The sequence below is a fragment of the Dipodomys merriami genome, unplaced genomic scaffold (assembly GCF_024711535.1).
Source record: "Dipodomys merriami isolate MVZ:Mamm:240054 unplaced genomic scaffold, mDipMer1.0.p SCAF_554, whole genome shotgun sequence".
Lineage (NCBI taxonomy): Eukaryota > Metazoa > Chordata > Mammalia > Rodentia > Heteromyidae > Dipodomys > Dipodomys merriami.
The window spans coordinates 66,029-90,331 of record NW_027206129.1 but is presented as its reverse complement, the minus strand read 5'-3'; the positions used below and the strand labels follow the sequence as shown (position 1 = coordinate 90,331).

At 39.6% G+C, this 24,303-nt stretch overlaps 1 protein-coding gene across 3 annotated transcripts in view; it reads left to right on the top strand.

The window, feature by feature from the left end:
- The window catches only part of LOC138811982 (scm-like with four MBT domains protein 2), a 151,204-nt gene that overhangs the window by 89,936 nt on the left and 36,965 nt on the right, over nt 1-24,303 (top strand). For 2 of the 3 annotated variants that reach the window (XM_069999924.1, XM_069999925.1), the window contains exons 8-11: nt 2,863-2,964; nt 4,258-4,405; nt 14,598-14,680; nt 19,791-19,917. In XM_069999924.1, coding sequence (XP_069856025.1) covers nt 2,863-2,964; nt 4,258-4,405; nt 14,598-14,680; nt 19,791-19,917 — 460 coding nt within the window. Of the gene's footprint in view, nt 1-2,862; nt 2,965-4,257; nt 5,187-14,597; nt 14,681-19,790; nt 19,918-24,303 lie in introns of those variants that run through there. The other variant, XM_069999926.1, reaches the window with a different exon arrangement.

Sequence of the window (24,303 nt, the reverse complement as noted above, 5' to 3'; positions counted from 1 at the left end):
TGTAGGCTTGTTTGGGAAGCTGGCTGTACTCAGAGGGAAATTTTGGAGAAAAATGATGAGACATTGGAGGCACCCAATGAAGGGGTGAAGGCAATGGGCAGACCAGAAGTACAGATTACTAGGAGGTCTCTCCAAAAGTTGAAGCAAGTGGGAAATGGGAAATTTCCCCAAGAGCCTTGGAGATAGAAGATACCAAGATAGATCTTAAGTAGGGTTAAGCTTTGTATTTTTGAAAGGATTTGTGTAGCAAGGAAGAGCATCCTGTAGCAGAGAGGTAAACAGAATGACTAGATTGAACTATTGCTTTTATCTTGGCTATTAATTACCAATGTATTACCAATATTACCCATTACCAACACCAATATGTATTACCAATGGCCATTATTACCAGTATTAATTACCAATGTATCATTTGTGCTCAAGGGCGTGGTTCTACTGTCAGCCAGCAAACTTGTTGAGTGTGTTCAGGGAAATTTTACTGTATTATAATTTTAGAATAAAAGGCTTAAGGGTTTTGTGCCTTAAAGGGGAAAATATTTACCTGCACAATTAATTCACAAATATGACTCAATTCCTACCTAGGAGGGACTGGAAACACTGATGTCTGACAGGAAAATTTGACTTTTACTCTCCTTTTGTTACTTTTTATACAGTACTGGGGTTGGAACACAATGCCCTCCTACTTGAAAGGCAGGCAGGCATTCTACTGCTGAAACATGCTACCAGCCCTGTTTTTGCACCAAATATTTTTTTTTTTTTGAGATATTGGGCAGGGGTGGGAACTCTAACTTCCCGTCCAGGCACATTTAGGCTTCCTATTGAGATGGAATCTTGTGAACTTTTTTTCCTCTTGTCCAAGTTGACCTGGACCTGAGATCTTCCTAATGTCTCAATCATGCAGCTGGAATGACTGACATGCATCACTTTGCTCACCATTTGGTTGAAAAGGGTCTTCCATGTATGCCCACTTTGGCTTCAAACCATTATCATGTGAATCTCAGCTTCTTAGGTACCTAGGATGACAGGCATGAGCCAGCCAGCACCTGGAGATTTTAAATTAATTTAAGTTAGGTGTCAGTTAACCCAAGTGGGGTGTAGTTCTTGTCTTAGAAGTTGTGGTTTATCGCTCTGCCTTACTTAGTCTGTTACTGTGCATAACTTGTTTTTCCTTTTCTGACCCAGTTTCCCCAGCCAGCATTAAAAGCAAATGCTTTCGTTTGCAACATCAATGATGAAAGTAACCACATACACCAAAGAATATTGCCTTGTACTTTCATTCATGCATAGATTTTTTTTATAAAGTGTTGATTATAAGTTCTTAAGGAATTTATAAAAGTTGCAGCCTTGGTTGAAAGCCATTGGCTGCATTTAAGAGAATATTTCCTTGTGCTTTTTTTTCCTTTTGCATATAATTTTTATGGAGTGTTGATTGTTAGTTCTTAAGGAATTTACAAAGCGTTAGAATGAGCTAGATGCTTTGATTCATTTTACTCGTACTTTACTGGATCCTTTCTTTCTCTGATTAGCCCCGGATGTGGCACTATTTTTTTCACCAAGATCTGCATGTGTTACACATTTTTGTGGACAGAGAAGCTTGCACTTTCTCTGGGACAAAAAAAAAATGAACTAGTCCTTGTGGTTCTGCAGACATTTATATTCTGTCTGTCTCTCTCTGTTTTTTTAAGCAAAGTAGTAGAGCCTCAGTAGTTTCAAAATAGTTCTTCTTCCCTGGGCATTTGTTGGATGCAGTAATAGTGCCAGGGGGAAGGAAGCAGGCACAGTCTGATGGGGCTATGACTGGTCTACAGATTTGGATATAAAATGGCATCATTGAATTAATTAAAACCCCACTTAGATTTATAGATAAAAAAGCAATAGGTCCATATATATACATATATATATACATATATATATATATATATATTTTTTACTTCATACCCAGATGATGTGTTTGGACATAGGAAGATTTATTTGTGGCTATTATTTCCTCAGGGGCACACTGCAAATACATTTATTTATCTGCTACTACTTATACAGAATATGAGTTATGAGGCGACCTCCATCTCAGCAAGATAAATTCTGGCATCCACAGTCTAGCCAACCTCATCTGTCGCCACAGAGCTGAAGTGGATATTGAAATTTGTTTTCACAAGGAGGCAGGGAAGCCCCAGTGCTCGCTCACACACATCAGGTTGCTGGGAGCAGGTTATAAAATAGCCAGATGCCTATTAAAAAGTGTGTGTATGCAGGGGTGGAGGTAGTGGGGGGGGGGTTGTTGCTTCTCTTGTTGTATAGGAGTCGAGTTCTGATCACCCCACAGGGCAGCTTTGCATTCCTGTGGGGGCTCACTCCCAATAATGGTGACCCAGTGAAGAGTACAGGAGTCCGAATAGACTGTCACCAGAGGGTGTATGCTGATGCCTTGTGATGCAGCTGTGGTATCAAGAGGCCACGTTTTCTGCTTTCCAAAGATGCTGTGTTTAAGATGACAGATCACCTCTATTACTCCGCTGTATTTCGGCAGATAGCTCCTAGGAAGATCAAAGTAATGCAACATGTGATGGGAGGGTTTTTGTGTTTTTTCTTAGTGTACATTGCAGACATGGCCACCAAAGCTTGTTGCTTCTCCCTTGGAAAAGCAATTTTAACTGCAGAAAATAATTAAATCTGCAGTACCTCACCATAATGAGAAATTTGACATGGGGGAAGGTTAATTATTTCCATCAGATCTGAGTTATCCAAGAAAACGCTCAAGGACGGCAAAAAGCATGCTCATGTGCGCACACGTGCACACACACACGCACACACTGCTGTGTGTTCACAGGTCCCTCTTGCTCAACACTCTCATCTTCCCCCATACAGGATCACACAGATTTGCGAAGCCACCTCTTCACAGTTGGAATGAAACTAGAGACAGTGAATATGAGTGAACCCTTTCATATCTGTCCTGCATCAGTGACGAAGGTGGGTTTTCTTCCTTTGCACCACTGCATATGAATTAAACGAGCCTTTCAGCTCAAAGCAAATTGTACTGTGCAAGAACACACAGCAATAGCAAACAGCCAGAGAGGGCTCACTGTCACTCCAATCCAGTTCAGCTCTAAGCTCTTTCTGCTGTAGGCCACAGAAATTGTCCAATCAGAGGCCTCCTGCAGGTTGCAGAAGTTGTCTTGTCAGAGGCCTCCTCTTAGAAGGAACAAGGTAACTTCCTTGTTGTGATAGTGGTCTATGCAGAGTTGCATGCTGTAATCCTTCTAAAAAATAACGTGTTCTTCCTGCCTGATAGTAGGGACTCTTAATCCATTTGTACTTAGAAGCTGAAACTGGTTTCCACAAGCTAAGATTTCTCCCTTCTTTTCCTCATCTGCCTTCATCAACTTAAAGCAATTGAAAATGAAATTACTTTTATTATAGAAAGCATAGTTTTTGATGAAATGATCAAATCTTTTAAGATTATAAGACCTTTTCTTCATAAAAGAAATCTCAGTGGTGTCAACTATGGTACAATTAATTTAAATGCCTTCTTAAAGCCAGGCATTGGTGGCTCATGCCTGTAATCCTAGCTACTCAGGAGGCTGAGATCTGAGGATTATAGTTTGAAGCCAGCCCGGACAGGAAAGTCCATGAGATTCTTATCTCCAATTAACCAGCAAAATGCTGGAAGTGGACTTGTGGCTTAAATGGTAGAGCACTGTTGAGCACAGAAGCTCAGGGACAAGTGCCCAGGCCCTGAGTTCAAGCTGCAGAACTGGCACCAAAAACAAAAAACAAACAAAACAAAACAATAAAACTAAGGGAGGAATTGACATATGGTTTGGTTAATAGACTTTTGTACATTTATTTCAAAAGGAGAGGTTTTTTGTTTTGTTTTTCCCTTGAACTTGAGTTTAAACTCAGGACCTTACACTCTTGCTTAGCTTTTTTTTTTAAAGCACTTTACCACTTGAGCCACAACTCCACTTCTGACTCTTTGCTGGTTAATTGGAGATAAGAGTCTTATAGACCTCTACCTGAAACTCAATCTTCAGGTCTCACTCTCCAAGGGACCTAGGATTACAGGTGTGAGCTACCAGGACCAATTATACCTTTTTAGCCACTGGATCAACTTAATATTATACGTGGAAATGCTGGTTTGTGCTCCAGTCTCTCTGATGAAATACATTATCTGCCTGGGGAAGAGGCAGAGGCGTGCGGTGGCGCTGTGACACTATTACATATGTAATAATTCATCTCAGCTTTTAATTTTTCTTCTTTCAGGTTTTTAACAATCATTTTTTTCAAGTAACTATTGATGACCTCAGACCAGAACCTAATAAACTGTCAATGCTGTGCCATGCAGATTCTGTAGGGATTTTGCCAGTACAATGGTGCCTTAAAAATGGAGTCAACCTCACTCCTCCTAAAGGTAGGTATTGTGAGAAAGCTTGGAGGGATTTGAGTGACTCAGGGTGGTGCCTTATTGTCATTGTAGTGATACTTTTGTTTAACTGGACAGGCTTGTGTTGGGTTGGGTTGGGATTCAGTGGATCTAGTGCGTTGTTCCTGGTTAGATTGTCCGGCATGTTGACTGCAGCTCTGTCGCCAGGGGTGGGGGGGTTGAGGAGGGCTCCCCTGTTCCCCTCCCCAGCTATTCTGACAACCTTTGTTCCTCTACTAGTTTACTGTATAATTGGTAGCTGGGCTGCTGTTGTTGCCAAAGGATTGAAGTTAAGTGTTTGACAATGTCTGAGAAATGCCTTTGGAAGTGTAACAAAATGCAAATAAGGCATTTCTTGAGATTTTATGTCCAACAAGTCCGATTTTCTCCAAGGAGTCCCATTGCTGTCTGGTCTTCAACAGTTTGATGCTATAACACATTACAGAAATTCACTAGGAATCCAGTAAGCATTACAGTCATTTTAGACTGGGATCCAAGCATGGCATGCTTAAGAAGTAGCACCCTTATAGTTAAATAAAGTGGATTGTCCTCCTCAGCTTACCTAAGGTGCATTCAGGGTAGACTATATAGTAGAAAGGTGAGAATTTAAGAAAGGAGTTGATAAGGGGCTGGGAAGGTGGCTCAGTGGTAGAGTGCTTGCCTTGCATGCATGAGGCCCTGGGTTCGATTCCTCAGTACCACATAAGCAATGCTTGGTAAGAAATGTATCCATTATCCTGCCCATGTAATTGTAGCCCCTTTGTACAGTATGTTCTCAAATAAAATAAAATACAATTTAAAAAAAAAAAAAAAAAAAAAAGAAAAAATCTGGAAGTGATGCTGTGGCTCAAGTGGAAGAGTGCTAGCCTTGAGCTGAAGAGCTGAGGGACAGCCCCCAGGCCCAGAGTTCAGGCCCTACAACCGGAACCCAAAAAAAATAAATAAAAAAAATGAAAGGAGTTGATGAGGGCTGGGAAGGTGGCTCAATGGTAGAGTGCTTGCCTAGCATGCGCGAAGCCCTGGGTTCGATTCCTCAGTACCACATAAACAGAAAAAGCCAGAAGTGGCGCTGTTACTCAAGTGGTAGAGTGCTAGCCTTGAGTAAAAGAAGCTCAGGGACAGTGCCCAGGCCCTGAGTTCAAGCCCCAAGTCTGGCAAAAAAAAAAAAAAAAAAAAAGAAGGGAGTTGATGGCAACAGCAGAGGAGAAAATTGGAAAGATTAGAAAAGTGAATTTGCTGAGGGTAGATTTTAACAGTCGGTCATAAAAGAAAGTGTGGTTTATATCCATCTGGGTACTAACCTTTTCAAGTTACGATGATTTTGGGTATTTACCACCTGTGAAGAATAATTTCCTGCTCACCTGGAGGAATCCTTTACTTGTGTTGTGCCTGACTTCTCTGCAGCATCGTTTTCCTCTCCTCCTCCCTGGAAGGAGATGCTTTTCCGTGTTTACACCTTAGCTGTTGGCTCTTCAGACTAACGTGATACAGTCATGGCACCTGGTCTATTGCTGCTATGGGGAACTCTTATATAACAGCTGTTACTAGTCATTGGTTTGTTTTTTCAGTTTATTCATTTTTCTTAGCTTTAAGTGTTTATGTGAAAGGATTTCAATTCCACATATCATTTTGTGAGTACAGGGAATCTCGATGTCACCCTTTCACCAGTCTTCCTCATCTGTCCCCATCCCATTCACCTCCTCAACTTACCTAGCTCCATTTTCATGTATGTACTTTGAATATTGGTACTGCATTCTCCCATCCTTTCTCTCTTCATTCACCTGTCCCCTTTCTCTTGATCTTAAACTGTAGCCTTTCCCCAACACATGTTCCAGTTCTGTGGAATTCTGTTAAACTGTTAGTTGTTCAAAGAAGTCCACCAATGGAATCCTTCCCTGCCTATACCATGTTTCAGTTAATATGTTCGTTTTATATGCACTTGATCCTATATGGTCCTATATAATTTAGACTTAACTTACACATAGAGAAAACATGAGATCTTTGTCTCTCTGAGCCTGACTTAGTTCATGTAACTGTTTTGTCCAGGTCCATCCATTTCTTTGCAAAGGATATAATATCATTCTTCCTGATGAATGAGTAAAATTCTATTGCATATATCCAATCACTGTCTTAAGTGTCTGACTCATTTAGTCCTCAAAAGAATGCCGTGAAGCCACTTAGACACAGAGAGATTATATGCTCAAGGTCCCACAGATTGGGAGTGGCAGGCAAGAGGCCTGGCTCTGACTCTGTGTGCTTCATGATGCACATAACTCCTCTGTGTGTGTTTGTGTTTCAGTTCCCACCAGCCTTTGGACCTAATCATTGTGCTTCTGTTTTCAAGACTCAATGTAGACTCTTACAGTAGGCTTCAGGTGCTCTGCAAAATCAAACAGATCATAAGTCTTAAGTATTTTTATAAACCTTTAATATGGCCACCCAGCTTTCTCTTATTGGTGATCTGTTGGCAGTAGATAAGATGGACTTTCCTACTATGGAATTCAAGAACCCATCACCTGCCAAGTTTGAAAGCCCATCCTATCCTAGGGCCATCTTTGTTTCTTCTAACTTGTGTAATAAATTATGTAGGGGATGGAGCCAGTGTCACTGAAAGGAACTTTTTCTACCTATCTAAAGTATTGCTTGGTTAAGCTTTGAAAATTTCTAGTAAATAATTGGATCTGTTTAGAAATTCCAAAGGGAAATATATTTATATCAATGTTTTGGTTGCTTGATTAGTCCAATTGTGGCAGGAGCTTCACTGTACGAGTATCATTAGAGTTTTTAAATGGGTAGCCTATGAACTGTATGAAAATAAATTGTTGGCCTAGCTTGAATGGTTATGAGGAAAATAGGTGTGTCTATTTGGATACTTGGATTTTATGATATTAAAAGTTGTTTTATGTTAATGTAATTGAATTTTTAAATATTCAGTGAGAGAACTACACAATACATTAATAAAGTTAAATATTTTTTATATTTGAAGCTTTTTAATTCCCAATAACTGTACACTATTAATCTGTGTTTTGTTTATCACGAGTATTTGTGTTACTTGAAGAAGTAAAATTGTCTTTCTGCAGCCTTCTGAGCATTCACTCCTCTATAGAAAGTAAAGCATGTCTTTTACAAAACCTTGAAGATGAAAGAATGTTTCTTTATAAATACGATAAATTCTTTGTAGGATAATGCTCACAGTGGTTGTTAATGCCTGCCATGAAAAAAGTCTCAGTGATAACTTTAGGGAGGCAAGAGTTTGAACTCAGAGCTTGGTTGTTGATAAACTGGTATTCTTCATGTAGAATCATGTCCTCATCCCTCTTATGGACTGGTTATTTCTGACATAGGGTTTTACTTCCTGCCTAGGTGCACACCTAGACTGAGATCCTTTCATTCTTTACTTGCTGCAGTAGCTAGGGCAACAGGCACATGCGACTACACCCAGCTATTGCTTGAGAAGTGATCTTACTTGTATGCATACATTGGCCTGGACTAGGAGCCTTTTGATGTCCATCATCCAAGTAGCTAGGATTACAGGCATGAGCCATTGATGCCCAGCTCCCTGATAACTTTTTAAAACCTTAAAGCATTCAAGAAATGATGGGTGTTATTAGTTCAGAATTTATAGTACTTTACTAGAGTTGTCTGGTGGCCTTGAGTCTGTTTGCGTGCAATAGAATTTTCACTTATTGACTAGTAAAAACAAGAAAAAAAAAACCCTTCTCCCCAGAAACACCCAAACACTAGCAACTTATATATAAAAAGTCAGGAATAGGACTAGATTAATACATAGTATAGGCAACACAATGACTCTTAGCAAACTTATCATAATGAAATAAATACAAATAAAAATCATATTCACATACTACATTTTTTTTTAGTTGAGGTAAAAGTCCATATAGAGAAGAGAGGGATTTAGTTTTGATGAATGTAGAGAATCAAAGATTCTCAGACTTTACTGTGAAAAAGAGCCTGAGGATTAAAGTATATAGCATATAGACTATGTATAATAAATATAATTAAAGGGCTGGGAAGGTGGCTCAGTGGTAGAGCGCTTGCCTTGCATGCCTGAGGCCCTGGGTTCGATTCCTCAGCACCACATAGGCAAAAAGAAAAAAGCCGGAAGTGGTACTATGGTTCAAGTGGTAGAGCGCAAGCCTTGAGCTGAAGAGCTGAGGGACAGTGCCCAGGCCCAGAGTTCAGGCCCCACGACCGGACCTAAAAAATAAAAATATATATATATATATATAATTAAATAAATATAAATAATATAAAGTATAATATAAAGTATAACATAATCTAATATAAAGTATACAAAGGATGTGTGTAAGTTGTATACAAATATTGTGTCATTTTATATATGGAGCTTGTGCCCACATGGATTTTGGTGTCTGGATGGGGAAAATCAGTCTTCCTGGTACAGAGGGATGACTATACTATTTTTACCTTTTCAAGTTTCTATCTTTGTCTGTCTGTCTGTCTGTCTGTCTGTCTGTCTGTCTGTCTGTCTGTCTGTCTGTCTGTCTTTCCTGGCACTAGAGTTTGAATTCCAGGCATTGTGCTTGCTTCTATGGTGTCCTACCACTTGAGCCACTCTAGCATTCTGCTGGTTTTGGAAGTAGAATCTCACAATTTTCCTGCCCAGTTTAGCTTGGAACTATACTCCCGTGGGTGATGGACTTCTGAGTAGCAGAACCGCTTGCACCGAATTCTTCAAGTTTTTGAACTCAATACATGCTTCATGCTTTTAAAAGTAGAAGTTGGGCTGGGAAGGTGGCTCAGCGGTAGAGTGTTTGCCTTGCATGCATGAGGCCTTGGGTTCGATTCCTCAGCACCACATAAGCAAAAAGAAAAAAGCCAGAAGTGGCACTGTGGCTCAAGTGGTAGGGCGTTAGCCTTGAGCTGAAGAGCTGAGGGACAGCGCCCAGGCCCAGAGTTCAGGCCCCACGACCAGACCCCCCCCAAAAAAAAAGAAGTTTTTTTCCCCCCTCATATTAGAAAGCACTTTGTAAGGTGGAGTCTTGGTTTTAACCTCAATCATTTTCTACCTGAGGAAGTGAAGTTCTGTTGTTTTAAATGATACTGGAATCCTGAGGTTGTGGTTGATTTATTTTCTGCATAATCATAGTTAAGGTTTCTGCTGTTCTTACTCCCTGCATTCTCCATAAAAATCAATTCATCTTATTACTTCTGGGGAATTTTGGTAACCCTACATAGGACTAGCAGATGTTAATGAACCATGACTTTGAAGAAGTTGTGAATTCTGTATTTCTAGGGATTAATCTTCCAAGTGTGGAAGGCTGTTACACATTTGTGGCTTTATTTGTTGACCTCCCTTCCCATCTTACAACAGTGGAATATATTTATTTGTATAATTAAAATGAATAAGAATTTAGACGTGGTGGTTTTTGTAGTGTGGTTTAGGGTTTCCTTTTGAGGTCGTTTATTGGAGGCCTTATCTTAACCCAAAGGCTGGGAATCCTGCTGTGGAAGTTTTCAAACATCATTCCTTGCTTTATTCATATACAAATGGAGGAGCTTTTTAAAAAATATCAGTTTGTTATATTCGATTTAAATTCTGAGGTTTATTTTTAGAATATGTAGGATTTATTATCCTTGTTGCCAGATAATTTCACATGTTTTCCAGGAATTAATTACAGGGTTGAGATTCCTTTAAAAACCATGAACACTGCTTGCAGTTATGAGTTGACTTGTTCCTAAATAATATTAAGTGGGAAGCAGCTGAAGAAAGGAAGGGCATCTGGCACTGAAAGAGACTGCAAAGGACACAGATCTTCCAAGGCTTTGTTTTGGCTCTATTGCTATTAATTTTTTTAAGTCTATCCCCAGACCTTGGAGACAAGATAGTTAAGCCAAAACAGATGAGGAAATTTCAGTAGCTTTCTTTAAGTGTTTTCCCTGTTAAGGAAAGGCTAGAACCTTGGAGTTTTGATTCCATTAATTTAAACCCAGTAAACAAACAACATGCCGACCTCAGATGTCCTATTAAAAGTTCAGATTGAACAAATTCATAAATAAAGGAAGTAGAAAGGTGTATAGGTTATCACTTGTGACTTGCTATATTTACATTATGTCATGATCCTTCACGGCATGTCATATCAAAGATTATAGACTTCGAAGAGGAAGAGTTCCACCCTGCAAGGATCTTCTGTAAGAAGTGTTTGATTTCTTTTGTAAAAACATGGGAACACAGTGTGAAGCAAATGGCTTATTTTAGCCTTTTGATTTGTCTCTTAGCTGGCTGTTGAATAGGCACATTAAGTTAACATAATGTAGGAAATAGAAGTATGTTTTAGATCACTGGGGCTGACCGTGAATCCTACCTAATTCATGCTCCTTTCCTAAGAACAAACCTTATCACTGGCTGGTGTCTTTAGTCCATTCTGTCATCCGTTATATTTTAGAAAGGGCAGAGGAAATGATAGAGACACTCCTTCTTTCAAAAGATGTTAGCATTTCTCCCTGTTGAACTCAGACTCTTAATAAATAGATACCCTTGAAGACTGAGACATCTTCGAGTTCTCTGGGAATCTTTTTGATATTTTCAGAACTGGACTAAATGTTGTCTCTGATCTGACTGCATGTTTTTTATGACCACTCAGCTCAGGTGACCATTAAGTACCATCTTGTTACTGTGTTCACCTGACTTCCTTTAGTTCACCCTTTGCAGTCAGCTTTATCATACCAAAACATACCTTCCACACATTCTACCAGTGTTCTGGCCCTCCAATATCTCCCACCTCCACCTCACTCGGTGCCAACGCCACGGCCATGACTATGGCTGACAAAGCCCACTCATTCTGAGCTTCACCTCCTTGTCTAGTCTCATGTTGTGAATGTCCCTCTTCAATCTGTTCCAGCCACACCATGATGTTCTTCCTACATTATGGTGGCACATCGTCTCCTGAAGATTCGGTACATCCTGTTTGCTCTACTGGGATGCACTCCCCAGCCACATGGCTATTTTAGCAAACAGTCTGATGGAAGACATGCATTCGTCCCTATTTGGGTTGTTGCCATCCTTCCTGTAAACCCATGCACTACAAGAACCCTGGTATGATGCAATGTAGAGCACATTGAGAAAGGCCTGCTTTGGAACGGGCAGATGGCTCCCAGTGCCTGTTCTGCCTGGCCAGCTCTGTGCAATCTCACTTCCTCAGCCGGGCCATGTGGATGTTTGTCCCAGGAAGAAATACCATTGAGTGTGTGGCTTCATTGGGTATTCAGAGAATGTTTGGTTGTTTCCAAAGCACTAAAAGCATGAGCTTGAAAGGGAAGAGATGAGCTTCTAAGAGTAGTGCATCGAATTGGTGCCCCCAGAGAGCTGCTGGGTGAACATAAGATTCGGAGACAGAATTGAGAGGCTGCTCTAAGAATGTATATTGTATTGTGTTATATATTTTGGTCCTAAATAAACTTGCTATTTGCACACACTGACCCATGCTTCAGTTATATTGTAAAGCAGAGCAAAGATATTCTGGCTAAATAACTTTTGCTATTGAAATCATTTCGTGTTTATTATTGACAACTTGAAAAACATAAAGAGGTTAAAAAACAAACTGCAGCCACAACAACAAAAACCTAAATAGCCACAAGTCCAAGCTAATTATCTCAATGTTTATTCTTAAGGTTTTCTTTGATTTTTCTGATGGTTGCATATTTTTATATCTGTCTGCATTAAATTTGCAGCAGTCTGTTCATCTACAGCCATGACAATCCTTTCTCCTTAAATGATTTTTTTTTCAACAAGTTGTGCAGCATTCTGTAGACTGGGTAAACTTGGCAACGTCTCAGCACTTCTTGTGGATAAAAGAAAATATTTCAGCGCTTCTCTCTCCAGTTCCACAAGGATTACCAATCATAGTGCTCAGAGTATCTTAACGTATGATAGTTTTTCGGGTCATTTTTTAAAATAGGATAGGTTCCCAGAAGTTAAGTTGTTCAGTCAAAGGGCATGGGTATATTTATTTATTTTCAAATACTTTTTCAAAAGCATCATCCATTTGTACTGCCAAGGGAAATGTTTACAAGGGAAGCTGGGTTATGTCAATGAATTTGTATCATAAGAAAAGAGATCATCAACCTCTTCCCTTTTGGATCTGGAACACTTGGAATTTCATTCAGAACAAACACTAATAAAGGCTTAAATAACTCTAATAGATATGGTTTAACAGTCTCCCAGGGCAGCTTGTTGCAGATTTTAATAGCCCAAGGGGTTTTATTTCCTTTTATTTTCTTCTCCTCTCTATTCTTTCTCCCCCTCCCTCCAGGCTGAAAACATGTTTTCCTGGCTACAGCCTCAGCATTTCTTGTGCTGTCTTTGTTGATTAATGAGTATAATTGACCCCTCTTGTCTCTATTATACAATCCATGGCAATTTGTTTTTATGTAGCAGTTATTTTCTGAGCTGTCACAAAACTGCCTTACAAAGAAAGCTCATTATCTGCCCAAAGGAAAAGAATTTTAACTGATGGAGTGAATAAGGCTCCCTGAGAGGAGAAGGAGAAGGAAGAAAAGTCTAAGCTGTTCCAACGTTAAGCAAAGGAGTGAATTTTAGAGGCAGAATAATTAATTGTTGCTTAGATAATACCCAGCAAGACTTGATTATATCTAAAAATTATTAGATTAAAAATGGCTCCCTGCAGACACTCTCAAAGCTTGGATATATAGAAGAATTGAATGCACATCTAAGACAACACAGAGAGTGACATTTTAAAGCCCATTAAACGGTGGCTCTAAAGCCCAGCTAGATGTCTCTATGTAAGAAATAGGGGTGAGGGGGCTGTTTAAAATGTGTATGCCAGTACTGGGGATTGAACACAGGGGCCTGGTGTTCTCAGTTGGCTTTTTCTCTCAAGGCTAGTGCTCTACCTCTTGAGTTACACGTTCACTTCCATGGAGTGACTTCTTAATTGGAAAGTTTTATCTAAGTAGATGTTGACCCTACAGTAGACGCAAATTTATGAGCATCCCCAAATGTTTTGTATTCCAGCTAGCTCCTCCCCTCCACCTCAGGAAGTTGGTTTTGTGTGTGTGTGTGTGTGTGTGTGTGTCTGTGTGTCTGTGTGTGTGTCTGTGTGGTGTATGTCTGTGTGTTTGTGTGTCTGTGTGTCTGTGTCTGTGTGTGTTATTTTTTTTTCCAATACTGGGTCTTCAACTCAGAGTTCGAGTCTTGCTTAACTTTTGTATTCAAGGCTGGCATTCTACCCCTTGAGACAAACCTACACTTTCAACATTTTTTCTGGTTAATTGAAGAGTCATGGATTTTATCTGCAGGGGCTGGCTTCAAATAGCGATGCTCAGATCTCAGCCTCCTGGGTAGTTAGGATTACAGGTGTGAGCCTTTAGCATTGAGTTGTGTTTTTCTTATTTTTGATTCCAAACTCTCCTCTCACCTCATCTTTTCATGGCTGCTATGGTGGATGTATATTGCATAATTCCATGCCCTCCTGTAAAAATGGAGTCAATAAGTAAAGTGACACGGGCAAGAGCAGTATTTAATTAAATTCCATGCACACAAGTAGCTGCTTCTCAGGCTCCTCCCAGAATCTCAGGTGTGCCCTCAAACCATCACACCAGAGAGGCCCCTGTGTCAACTCTCCTTTCCTTCCTTTTCAGCAATACAGGTCAAAGAGAAGCTTACCTTCATTCCTCCTCTTCCTTCTTTTCTTTGGGGGATTTTGTCTCCCTTGCCTTTATTCCTCTACTAGCCTTCTGTTGTTCATTTGATTACATTTTTAAGTCATCTTCTCTGTTTTTCTTCCCCAATGCATATGAAGGTAAGTATCATTGTTTATGTCTGAAAAAAATGGATTCTAAGAATGTGTGTGTGCTGTGTTCTCTTTCATGTGTCCTCCCTGATAGCAAATCTCCCCACTGGGGAAAAGCCACTGCAGGGCTGTAGGTAAAGTCCATCCTTCCTCATCTGGTTCCAGGTGCAACCTTAGGATCACAAAGGTGTGCCTCGCTTGTATTCAGATTCAGTACATTACAGTTTCTAAAGTGTCTCACTCCGCCCTCCTCAAATCCAGAAGACTGTTAGGCTTGCCTTTCAGTGGCATGGTGGTGACCGCTTACTCATTCTCGTCACTTACCCATGGGGAGGATTGCTCATTTGCCTGGCACTTGGCCCAGCTGATGATATCTATATTGTCGTTCACAGGTTACTCTGGCCAGGACTTTGACTGGGCAGATTATCATAAGCAGCATGCAGCAGAGGAAGCACCTCCCTTCTGCTTCAGAAATGTAAGCGACTTCCCCTGTTACCCCTTTGTACATCATGGATGCTGTTCGCTATACAGTTTGCTGTCTATCAGCATCACACACCTTCAGAGTGTCTCAAAAGTTCCCCTTTAGCTGTAGAAGCAAATTGGCTAATAAACGTACAGTGACTTTAGCCTGTTAAAGGTTTATTTATTGCTTATAGAATATTTCAAGGTAAGCCGGGTGCCCATGGCTCATGCCTGTAATCCTAGCTACTCAGGAAGCTGAGATCTGAGGATTGCAGTTCAAAGCCAGGCAGGAAAGTCCATGACTTTCTGGGTAGGAAAGTCTGTGAGACTCTTATCTCCAGTAAAACTCAGAAAACCGGAAGTGGTGCTGTGGCTCAAGTGGTAGAGCGCTAGCCTTGAGCTGAAGAGCTGAGGGACAGTGCCCAGGCCCAGAGTTCAAGCCCCACAACCGACAAAAATAAAATAAAATATAAAAATAAGAATATTTCAGGGTGCTGTCTTTAGTGGGTGGTTCTCATTTTGGTGAGACATGGGCTAGACTTAGCACCTGAGAGAGCCAGCAGAAAAGAAAAAAAGATTAAGAGGATAAAATCCTTCATTCTAACTACAGTAGTCTGGTGGTGACATATTATATGGCTCTACCTTCCATTGATGAGACTTAATCTCTCAGCTGTTGTAAGTGATGCCAAGAAATGGGTTTGGGCTGAGAGCTACTATATCCTAGCTATGACACCATACTGGGGAAGACTGTACAAATACCAGTGCACAGTGGCCATCAACGGTACACCATAGGATATGTCCTTAACATATGATGTTATAATGCTGAGCCAACTGTTAAGCAAGGCTTTGTTCCTGAGACTTCTGAAAAATTATAATTTTATTTTTTCTTTGATTACCTTATTAAGGACTTCAATAATCAATAAGAAGAGTTTTGTGCTTTACTTAAGCCACTACCTTATTCAAAAATACCTCACCAGCATAATAATAGGATTTTTGTGATAGCAACCAGTGTGTGTTTATATAGTTATCCAAGGTAGTTTTATGAAGCACACTCTTGTCAGACTTGTTTCTGAGCCTGAGCTTCTGGCACTATTGACTTTGAGTCATCCCTGAAGTCATTTCTACTACAGGATCACAGATTATGGACAGCCAGAGAGAAAAGGGGCTGCTTAGTGGAAGCTCAAGACTAAGCAGAAGTTAAAATGAGATTGTAGAAGGTTAAGAGGACATGTCCTTATAAATCTAGGAGGAAATAGGTGCCAGAGTTGGAAATTGGGCTTTGTGGAGGGCTAAATGAACTTTCCACTGGAAGACATTGCTTTTGCACACACAACAGTGTCTCCGAAGAACTACTTGGCATATGTTTAAGTGATGAGGGTCACAGCCGTGAAGCACCATGAAGACATCAGCCAATGAGTCCTAAGGCATCTTAAGTGCAGTGACACTTCCTGGACGTCAATATGGTGACATTGATGTCGCCATCTCAGAATCACCTGCCTGGCTGTCTTTCATTTACTCCCTTTAACGCCCCCAAAGTCCATTTTAGATTGTGCTTTCTACCTTACAATGTATATGCCTTCCCTGAGTCTTCAGTCTTGGGAAGGGAATTTTTATGCAGCCCCTTTGTTCTGTACTTTAGGAATAACTACATAGTTCCCCTAAAGCTTCCTTCTGTTGCTGCCTCCTCCCTCCCTCCTTCTCCCTCTTCCTCTTCTTCTTTTTTCTTTCAATCTTTGGCTTTCTTTGAACCAGGATTTGCCTAAATGTCTTTTAATTGTGGAGCAAGAAGTCACATACTCAGTTGGCATCTGTATTTTCCAGCTTTAGCCACCAAGGTTAAATCCGCTTTAATGAATGTGCTTGTGTATTCATTAGGAATGGCATTGTTTCTGGTTTTCTGTTTGTTTTAATAGGCAGACTTGTTGTCTGCCTATTGGCATATGCATTGCATTATTGCCACTAGCTTGCTACAAGTGCTCTTTAATGGAATGTCTATTATGAATTTACTTTTTAATCACACATCTTGTGTGTACTACAAGAGAGCTGGTATAGAATTGGATGCTTGGAACACATTTCCCCCTGGGATGTTTAACAATCAGAGGCGGTTATGAAATGGATTGGCACAGGCAAATGCTTAGTAAAATAAAACTCAGAGGTAACAGTTTTGCTATTGATCCCTTAGAAATTACCCTCAAGCAGTGAGTTGAAATGAAAATAGGTTTGGCGGTGGTAGCCTTCCTTTATTAAGTAGATAAAATGCATTTGAATTTACTTAAAGGTTTTTCAAGCAGCCTATTGAGTTGTATTATCAGGAAGAATCTCAGTATATAATGTGTGTAGATGAGATGAGATGACTCTCAGGGAAAAAAAGCCCAGTTAGAAAAAAAAAAATGCCTCTGCTTCTCTCTTTCCAATAAGTCATAAAGAAAAGAGAAAATTGATTTTTTAACATGAAGTATGTGGTTTTATTCTGATTACATAAAGATATGATTACATTTTTCAACTTGTTTTTTTGTAGAAAGACACAACTATGATTTAGATACCTTGAATTCTTTTCACAAGTCATGGAAAGTTGTAGGCTCTATTACTTACAGGAACCTGTTTATGTCAGTTTATGTATCTCAGAAAAGATGTGTTGCTATAGTATTGTAACATATCGAGTTATAATTCGTAGTGACTGATGATTTGGGAAGATTTCATATCATTTATTTAAAAACAGTAATAAGGAAGGAATTTTGCTTCTAGTATTGACTGAGGAAACTCCTGAATTGATCCTTCTGAAGCAATTTAACTCCAGTCGAGTACCAAAAACAAATACAGGAAGTGACTGCAGAATGAACTGAACAGGCTGTTCTGGAGGGCAGCAAGTGGTTGGACAAGAAGCAGCAGCATGGTCTGGTTTTCCCAGTTTTTAGCTTTTGGCATGAACATAGACAGAGTTGTCAATTTGGGGAATGACTGAAAGCATGATAGAAAACTCACATGCTTTTCTGCCTTGATGAGCCAGGTTACAGAATTTTGGCAACCAAAGATACTGAAAGTGGGAGGTGTTTCAGTCAAGGGAAACTTGCAAGTTGTAGGTAGAAATGCTACCAACATGTGTGGCTGATCTTTGAGCCATGTATGTGCCAGGTAGTTAAGGATAAAAGCAGAGAACTAAGATTTGGGCTCATCTCAAGAGTTTGTCATTTGAAGCCCATCAAACTCTGACTTGTCAGTCAGTAGTAGAGATGCAAGTTGAAACCAGTGACATACCACTAGACGCCTAATAGAATGGCTAAAAGTGTTTAAGTGTTGAAATACCAAGTGCTGATGAGGACTTCTAAAATCCGGAACACTCACATACTGCTGGTCAGAATGCAAAATGGTGTAGCCAGTTTGGAAGAGAATTGTGCAGTTTCTTCAAAGAGCAAGCATTCATTTGTCATAGGGTCCAGCAATCCTATTTTCAAAGAAACAAAAGTTTAGTTGAACTGGGTCCCTCACAATTCATGCAATCAAATCTTAATCCTCTTCCACATACCTTTGCTTAGAGTGTGTATTTAGAGGTAGGTAGAAGAAGTAATTCAGATAAAAGAAGGCCATATTGGTAAGTCCTAATCCGCTATGACTAGCGTCTGTATAAGAAGAAATTAGAGGGCATGCACATGTGTGTGTGTGTGTGTGTGTGTGTGTGTGTGTGTGTGTGTGTGCAAGCACACACACACACACACACACACACACAGAGTGAAGACCATATAAGAACACATGATCAGATGACCTTCTACAAGCCAAGCAGAGAAGCCACCCAACCATCAATGTGGTTCCATCTTGATGACCAACTTGATGACATCTTGTCAGCTTACAGGCTCCAGAATTATGAGAAAATAAACTTAGTTGTAAAAACAAAAACACTTCCATTTATATAAGAACTTGCACCTGAGTGTGCACAGCAGATTGATTCACCGTTACTTACTATTGAAAATGACTCACATGTCCTTTATCTGGTAATGGGTAAACAGTGATACATAAACTACTCAGCAATAAAACAGAACAAGCAATAGCATAGATGAATCTCAGATGTCTGTGGCTAGGGGAAAAATGCTAGACTCAAAAGGCTGGATATAGTGTGATTCCATTTACATGAATATAAAATGAGAAAGGCAAGACATAGATGGGAAATTGCTTGGAGCTGTGGCTTGAGGAGGCAGGCCTGGGTGCCAGGGAACCAGAGAAGGGATTTTGGAGAATGTGAGCATCATCTCTTCTGCAGCTCACTTGCGGTGAAGAGCATGTGAATGAATCCCTCATTGGTCTTCCAGTCCTACCTTTGTAAAACAGCGCACCCCAGTCAGGGCATTTTTCTATATGTAAAAATTGCAAAGTTAATTTTTAAAAAATGAATATAAATAAATAAAACCGAAGGGGGAAAAAGGAAATTAAAGGTAATTTCAGATGAAAGAAAACAGAATTCATCACTGGCAGACCTGCCTATAAGAAATGCTAAGCTGGGTACTGGCGGCTTACACCTGTAATCTTGGCTGACTCACGAGGCTGAACTATGAGGACTGTGGTACAAAGTCAGCCTAGACAGACAAATCCAATAGACTCTTATCTCCAGTTTACCAATGAACAGATAAAAGTGGAGCTGTGGTTCAAGTGGTAGAGTGTCAGCCTTGAGCAAAATAGCCACGCAAGAGCTTGAGGCCCTGCATTCAATCCCTAGTATTAGCACCAAATCATCAACAACAATGCAGAAAGAAAGAAAGAAATGCTAGGAGACATTTTTCAAATGTCCTTTCAAAGAAAATAATGTCAGATGATCACTTCATCTGCCTACCTGTACCCCCTCAAGGGATGATTTTAAACAAAAATGTGGGGGAATAGAGTCGAGATGCACATTAGTGATCAATAAAATCAGGGTGCATGTGGAACTGGAAAGAGAGAAGGTATGTATACTGTCCTTTGATAAATATTCATCACCCTCTATGTGCTAAGCATTGCTCTCACTTCTGGGCTATGAGAACTAAGAAGTCAAGGTTCTCTCCTCAGGTTCGTTCACGAATATTCTTGGACAGCCCTGTGATCACCTATGTGGCCTGCTGTCAGCCACTGGCTCAGTGCTGGTTCTGTTTCTCTTTTAGACATCTTTTAGTCGGGGTTTCACCAAGAATATGAAACTTGAAGCTGTGAATCCCAGAAATCCAGGAGAACTCTGCGTGGCTTCCGTGGTCAGTGTGAAGGGACGGCTGCTATGGCTTCACTTAGAAGGTAGGTACAATTCATAATTGCCTGAAGAACTTGAGGTACTACTCTCCCTCTTGCCCTCTGGAAAGGACAGGGTACAGAATTCACCACTCAGAATTGCTCCTCTTGTTTCCCCCCTGATTAAACAGATTTTAAATTATTCAGTGTTCTTAAATAAGTGAAACTAATCAAATACAAATGCATTCCAAGGCGCTCCTCTTAACTAATAATTTCATGCAATGAAATGCCGGTGAGATAATTATGTTTGGAACACAGTGGTCTTTTTACATCTATGATTATGAAAGCTAATGTCACAATTAAATTAATATGAGTCACTAAAAAATGGTATTTAAGGGCTCAGTTATTATAGGAATCAAATGATATGTTTGCATTTTAATACGAATAATACCCTTTATTTGGATTTCTTATATAGACATTTAATTTTCTCTTAAAATACTAATTGGGTGGGGGCTAACTACCTCCCCAAATGGATAATAAATAAGATGTATATTGCATAGTCAGTAATGTTGAAACTGCCTTTTATAGCTACACTTTATTTGTAACTGTACAGAACATTCACAGAATAGAACATTTTGTGAATAGAACCTTGATCAAATTTTGGATTTAGCTAGAATGCTGATTTTACCAGCTATGTTTTTCATGAGGAATAACTGATATGAATTTAATCCTTTATATTTTCCCATGACTTGTATAATTCTTTGTTTTTTCCAAGATTTCACAGAACTCTAAAGTTAATGAGAATATACATGCCATAGCAAAAGAAAAGCTAGGAGTTGTACAATATTGTATAATATTGTACAATATTGCCAGCTCTTCTGGGCTCTGCAGAGTTTAAATCCTACAACATACTCATGACAACACTCAGGTAGAAATGTTGGACGGAAGGTCTAAGATTGGTGCTTTTATCATCTCATCCCTGTTTTCCTTATTAACAGGTTTTAAAAAGGTGTTTGCAAAAGTAAATGTAGAGAAAAGAAAAGAAAAATATAGAGAATAGTCTTCGTAGATGTTCAATTGTTAATTTTTAAGAAAATAGTTTTAAACATTGCTATGGTTAGTTTCAAATTTGGAATAAATAACAGTTCTTAAGGGCTCATTGCTTAGTGTATTTTTAAGTAGAACAGCTTCCTGAAATCAACCAAACATAGACAGAATGGTGATAGTTTTTGCAGTTATAGGAATAGAGCGTGGCTTTGTTTTCATTGCTGCATAAAGAGTTGCATCAACTGCTTTTGGAGACACCCGACGCCTTCTGTGTTTCTAATCACTAAATTTAACTTGCAATTTAACACTATGCTAAGCCATGTTAATGAGATTGGAGTCTTGCTTGCATTATTAATTTGGAAACCAAATTGGTAAAGTTAGAAGCCCATGTTTCATCGTTATTATTTAGCACATGATGAGTAAAATTCTTTGGCAGTCATTATTTATTTAGCAGTTTCTACTTTCAGTGTGTTTTACAGCTGTTAATTACCTAACACAAACAGCAGTAAGTGTGTCCTGATTTTCAGAGGGAAAAATCTTGCGAAGCCATTAAGATCTGCCTGGGGTTCATGTCATTGTGGTTGACATTTTCTCTGTTGCTTAATTCACTTGACTCTGTAGCTTTCCCTCCTGATAGAAGAGTGCTGAACAGGATTGAAAAATTTGGCAGAATTTTCTCCTTTTGCTGCTCTCCTTCAGATACAAACTTTCAGTCTGGTAGCCAAAAAGGAAAGGAAATCAGCATGTTAGCTTTTTTTATTGACTGCTTTGACATTAGAAAACAAGTCAGAAAATAGATTGTCCACTTATATATTTGTTTCCATATATTCCCATTTTTATATACTTCCATTTATGTGTAAGTGCTTGTAAACACATTGTTGAACATTTTCTACTGAAATTTCTAACTTATTTATTGACTGTTATTTGGTATTTATTATTGGTCCAAATCATTTATATGTTTCATCACTAAAAAAATACATTATAAGCAAAGTAAAAATCCAGTCTGTCTCCTTGATCTTGCTTTGATTTTTCTGGATTTTATTTCTTAATAATCACTTACCTTTTAAACTGACAGCTTAATAACTTATTTATTGTACTTTTACTTATATATGTATACATGAATGCACACACACGCACACACACACACACACACACACACACACACACACACACACACACACACACACACAGTTTCCTTTCTCAGTCCTGAGGATAAAATGATAAGCATTTATTACATTATGGTAACATTGTAGCCATTAAATTATCTTATATGAGGATGTTAAATTATATGATTCTGATTATAGACCATTTATTTGACCCTTTAAAATTAGAATGCACTTTATAAGGATTTTATTAGTTGTTGTTATGAATTAGATTGATTTGAAATCTTCTTAGCATGTGACTGACTACATCTAGATAGTAAAATGATCATTGCTAGTTAATTTTTTACCTAAGTCTCTTTAAAGGCTCCTCTGTTGGAAAGGAAACAATGAATAAAATAGGTGAGATTAATATATGTTATTTTCGATGAGTATTGGGAAAGGAACTGAGTTCATATAAGCCAGTGGGAAGGGGTATACGTAGTGATGACTCAATGTTTGGGAGCAGGTATCATGGTTCTTACTTTAATCACCATACCCTACAGTCGGGAGCATTACTCCTAAATACAAGATGTTTCCATCCAGTTCAGTGCTTTTATCTGTACAGTGGTTTGCACTTCCACATCTGCCTCCTCACACACCGATCATTGGATCTTCATTTTAGAGTGTTTTTTGAGGGGACAAAGATAGTCTTAGTGTTTTACTTGTTCTTTTGGCTCTTGAACCCTTAAGAGGGCTCCCACCTTCCTGTTGCCTTCCTTGTCCTCTCTTGTCAGGTGTACTTTCTGAGACACTTCTGGGTACTTAGCCAAATGCAGGAGGAGTACCCAGTATGCAGGGTTCTTGAGACCACATGTGTGGGCTTTTGAATATTTGCAGATAGGTTAATAGATATCTTCGGGGGTGGAATCCAAATCTCAACATGAAATTCATTTATGTTTCCTATAGATCCCAGAGCCTGAAGGTAATTTTATATGTGTTATGTTTAAGTCATTGTACCTTGAAACAAAGTTTCATAGTATCTGATTTTCCACTACTGATGCTCAAAAAGCATCAGTACTTTATTAAGTACTATCATGGCCTTCTTACTAATGTTCAATGAGTCAGTTTCTTCCTGGTGCAAGACTAAATTCCATAGCATGGGGTGCTGCTTTCCCAGATGTGGGAATATCGAGCTCTTTTTTAGTTGAAAAATCTCTTCTTCTTTGTAGGTCTCTATAGAACATGGCTGATGGTAGCCTGCCTCACAGGCTGGTTGTGGCGATTCGCTGAGTAAATTCATTTCCTCACAGTGCTCACCGTCACGGCTGCTAGGTGGGAGTAAAGGCGCAGTGTAGGCAGGTCAGAGCTGACATTGGATATCTGCCTGCCTGCAGGAGCCCTTGCTCCATTAGAAAGAACCACACACTGTGTCTTCAAGAATCTTGATAGTGTTATTGATGTGACAAGTCATTACATGGGGCTCTGTCCCTGTCTGCACCTCACACAGCACGGTGTTTGTATAAGACCTCATGTGCACTTTGCTCGCTAAATGTTTACTGCGTAGACAGAAGGATTAAACAGGCTGTATGCTTCTGAATCAAACAGCCATTTAAGATGTGACAGTCTCAAGAACTGCTGTTTTCCCACCCGAACAGTGTGAGAAAGATACTTTGCACTTCTAATCTGATGTTCAGACACTCCTTGAGCCAGTTTTCAAAATGCTGGTCTCAGTTCCAGTAATCCACCCTCCACTTTATAATCAACCTGAGTACTAACAAACTGCACGTTCCAAAGAGCACCTCTTACTCCCCCACTCCCAAGTAGGGCCTGGCAATTGGCATTATAAAACCTTCCCTTCTCTTCTGCTGGGGTTTGAGCTCAAGGCCTGGATGCTCTCCCTGAGCTCTTGTGGTCACAGCTAGCATTATAACACTTGAGCCACAGCTCTCCTTCGGGCTTTTTTGGTACGTAATTGGAGAGAGGGGTCTCATGGGTTTTCCTGTTTAGACTGGCTTTGAACCATGATCCTCAAAGCTCAACCTCCTGAGTAGCTAGAATTACAGGTGTGAGCCACGAGGTCCTAGCATCTCCCCGATGACTTTTATGCAGTTTTTTAAAATTCAACAGTAGGTCACAGGAGCAAGGTACTTGTGGTTCAGGGCAAAAAAAATGTTGGTGTTAACTTCTTGTGTACAAGAGATAAGATGTAGAAAACAGCTCATTCAATTTCCTTTCATTTGTGAAAAACTCAGGTAGTTACTAAGCATTTTGCCAATGCTTGCAAAAATGAGGCAAGGGAAATACAGATGTAGAAATAATTACA